Source organism: Hevea brasiliensis, chromosome 15 (genome assembly GCF_030052815.1).
Source record: "Hevea brasiliensis isolate MT/VB/25A 57/8 chromosome 15, ASM3005281v1, whole genome shotgun sequence".
Lineage (NCBI taxonomy): Eukaryota > Viridiplantae > Streptophyta > Magnoliopsida > Malpighiales > Euphorbiaceae > Hevea > Hevea brasiliensis.
The window spans coordinates 61063288-61067002 of record NC_079507.1 but is presented as its reverse complement, the minus strand read 5'-3'; the positions used below and the strand labels follow the sequence as shown (position 1 = coordinate 61067002).

The following is a 3715-nucleotide window of genomic DNA, read 5'->3' as shown; positions in this document are numbered from 1 at the left end:
TGATTAATGATTAATGATTATATTATTATTATATCTTATTTAATTATGTTAACTTTAATTACTTTGACTAATTTTTTCAATTTATACCGAGATAAAAAGTCAATTTGAACTTAAAAAATATTTATCTAAATTTTTTTAAAAAATTATATTTGCAAGTGCTCCACCAAACTACACTTTCACACACACATATATATGTGTGTGTGTGAATTTAAAAATTATTGGATTATTGAGATGCAAATAACTGGTTACAAATAATCTATAGATAATAATTTTAATTTATATATTCTAAGTGCTTAATAAAATTATGTCTAACCATTAATATTATACATGTAATGAGTAATAAGATATATATATATATATAATATTATTATTTATTTTGTATTAAAATAGATATATAATTATTAATTTATTATACACCATATTAAATATATAATTATTTTTTAAATATATATAAAATAAGCATTATAATTATTATTTTTTTAATATTTTATATTTATTTATAATTTATTATATATATTTTAAAGAGTCTATTAGTGTAAGAAATTATTTTAAAAATACAAATTTTATAATTAATCAATATTTAAAAAGATAATATATTCAAAATAAAAATAAAATTAAACCAACTATTAATTGATAGAAAATAATTTTAAAAACAATAATAATATAAATTATAAGTATTCTATCCTTGTTTATCAATCATCAACAGCATTTTATAGATTATCAAACATACTTAACCATTCAACATTCAATTTTTCATCACTGTTAAAAGTACTTATTCTTCCTTTTCGCAATTAAACTTGTTATTTCAAAAGAATTTCTAAAGTTATAATCACTTGTAGAATACAACTTTATAATGTTTTATGTGGAAAAACACTTTAGTTCCTTTTGGTGGGTTTCGAATCGTATCTAGCCTCAACCCTCAATCTTCTTTTCTTTATATATATATATATATATATATATATATATTATAATCTATACATTCTTGTGTAAGCTAATGGATCTCAATTAAAGAAAAAATTTATTTAACATAAATATATAAATTTTATTTATTTTATACATATATTGTATCTTAAATTTAAATAAGAATTTCTGTAGAATTAATGCCTTTTTAATTCTCTTTATTATTATTTTGGGCTGTGATTTGGTTTCTTAATTTTGTTTTTATTTTATCTTTTTTTATTTAATTATTCTTTAATTTATTTTTTATTTATTACAAAAAAATATACATACTTTTGCCATATATTTTACTCAAAAATTTTTAATAAATATATTTTTTAATTTATTTTAAAAAATTATATTCTTAATCTATAAACGCATTTTCTAGGTTTTTTTTTTTAAAAAAAAAATTCTATAAAAACTGAACCAGGAACTTACAAGCCTGGACTCCCATCAACCAATTAAACATGAAAATAAAAATTTGCCAAAACCCCCCACACACCACTGCATGGTGTGTAGTGCGAACTTGCACGACAACTACGAAGCTACGTGGCACCTCATCCTCACTGCCACATTAACACATTACGATCACCATTGAGACTTGCGTGACACTTGCCATCTGGAACACGTGTCCTTTGCAAATGCTTTGTCGTATTAGAAATCATTCTCTCTGCTTATCACCATAGATTAGGTTTCGGCGGACCCCACCTCCCCCAACCCCCGGTCGGAAATTTTTATAAAGGGGGACCCATCCATCACTATCTGACGCGGAGCATGCGGACCCATCCTAAGTAGAGAGTTTCAATAAATCTGGCTCTCTTGAAACCTAATTTTATGCATGTCTACCTCACTGTGAAGCTCTAAGATCAGTAGACCAAAAACCCAAAACAATACTATCAGGATGAGGATGGTAATTATTTTCAAACTCATTTTAACTTGCCTTGAATTCGATCAATTTTTTTTTATCTTATCTCGATCCTGATATTATGTGAGGTAAAATAGAAAGAAAATTTCTTCACTCCGAATCTGCCTATACAATAATATATTAATTTTTATTAAAAAATAATTTATTTCTATATATTTATATATTTAAATAATATAATTTTAATAAAAAAATATACATATATTATTAAGATTATGTTTAAAATTTATGTTTTTTTAATTTATAATTTATTTTTTAATAAATAAATTTATTATGTAATAATTAATTAAATGAAAAAATAAAAAGAAAAGTTCCACGAGAAAACATGCGGTGAGGAAGTTCTTACCTCGACTCTAAGCTATTATGGGGCGAGGACGAGGGAGCAATTCTTGCCATCGACCTGCTTTGTTGCATTTTGCAACCAATTTAGGATGAGGAAAGAATTCAAATTTTGATCGGAGCAAAAAGCCTTTTCTTGCTTTAAAAAAAATCGTCGATCAAAAAACTCGGTTAATTTGAGAAAATTAAAAACTTCTAGAAAGAAGTTGAGAAAAAAATTTTCTCCTTGTAAAGTTCGAGAGAGAAACTTTATAGAAAATATTGTATTAATGTTAATTATTCAAATTTGATATGATGACATTATTGTACATTCTCTTCGTGATTACGCGTAAGGCGTACTACCATACATACTTAGTCAAGATTGGTAGTACCATAACCTTCCTTTAGGCATTGGATGAAAAGGGCACATCTATTCAACTCAACCACATTGTTTTCAAAGATTTTATGCTTTAAAATGATAAATGGCTTTGGCACAATTAATTGCTTTCCTTCTTCTTGATGACATGGGTTATATTCAGAGGCCCAACCCCTCATTTAGTATTTTAGACAATTAAAGTTATGACATTTAAATTATATATATAAAAGAAAAGCTGGAATAAAGCATAAAACAAAAGCCGTGAGCCATACGTAACAGATTATTATTTGTTGCTTATACAAAACATGGATTAGCATGGAGAAATTAAAACCCCCACCCATAAGCCATAAATTATAAATAACTTGTAGAGAGAGAAACACGTAAAAAAAATTAAATTAAATTAAAAAGAGAAGAGAAATTGAAGAGGGAGAAGGCGGGGACCGCACTCAACTCTCACATAGTGACACCATCAAACAATCAAAAACTGTACTCTAAGCCATTTCATATTCTCCTCTATAAATCTCTCCCCTTTTCCTTCTCTCTACTGTTCCATTCTCATTTCTATCTCTGCTATTCATTTCCTTCAATTTTACGTTACATGGCCGCCGAAGAGTTCCAGGAATCTGATATCATCTTCTCCGACCAAGATCACCTCCTCCACCACCATCACTTCGGATTCAAACAAATGGATCGTGAAAATACTAGTAATCGGAAAGGCAACAAAAAGAAGCAGAAGAAATCGAGTTCTTCCTTGCCTGTGAATATCCCCAGCAATGTGTTCCAGTTCTCGGATAGTGATGAGTTTGAGGAAGAATTCGAAGGAGAAGATCAATTGATTCCGCCGCATGTTCTAGTTGGGAGGAGAATTGAAGGGAAAATGGCGTTCTCCGTTTGCACTGGAAATGGAAGAACATTAAAGGGAAGGGATTTGAGTCAAGTTAGGAATTCAATTCTTAGGTTGACTGGATTTTTAGAAACATGACAACCCATTCATTCGAGTTGAATCAATCTCACTTGTGTTTCGTTAGAAGTCTCCAAAAGATGGAAAAGGAAAATAATTTGATTTCCCCCTTTCCTTTCTTTTAGTCATTGTAAGCAAAAGAGTTAGAAAAAGATTAATTGTTGATTAATTGAGCTATAATTAATATTTTTTTGGTTGCTAA

General features: G+C 27.9%; 1 protein-coding gene across 1 annotated transcript; it reads left to right on the top strand.

Annotated features, from left to right (window-relative positions):
* Positions 1 to 2983: 2983 nt before the first annotated feature.
* LOC110641482 (protein S40-1) lies at positions 2984 to 3715 on the top strand. The gene has a single exon (XM_021793206.2). It carries the CDS (start codon positions 3151 to 3153, stop codon positions 3532 to 3534), a length of 384 nt encoding a protein of 127 aa, XP_021648898.2. The 5' UTR covers positions 2984 to 3150; the 3' UTR covers positions 3535 to 3715.

What these genes read in the sequence shown, in the direction of transcription:
- LOC110641482 (XM_021793206.2), top strand. Translation starts at nt 3,151, where the DNA reads ATGGCCGCCGAAGAGTTCCAGGAATCTGATATCATCTTCTCCGACCAA.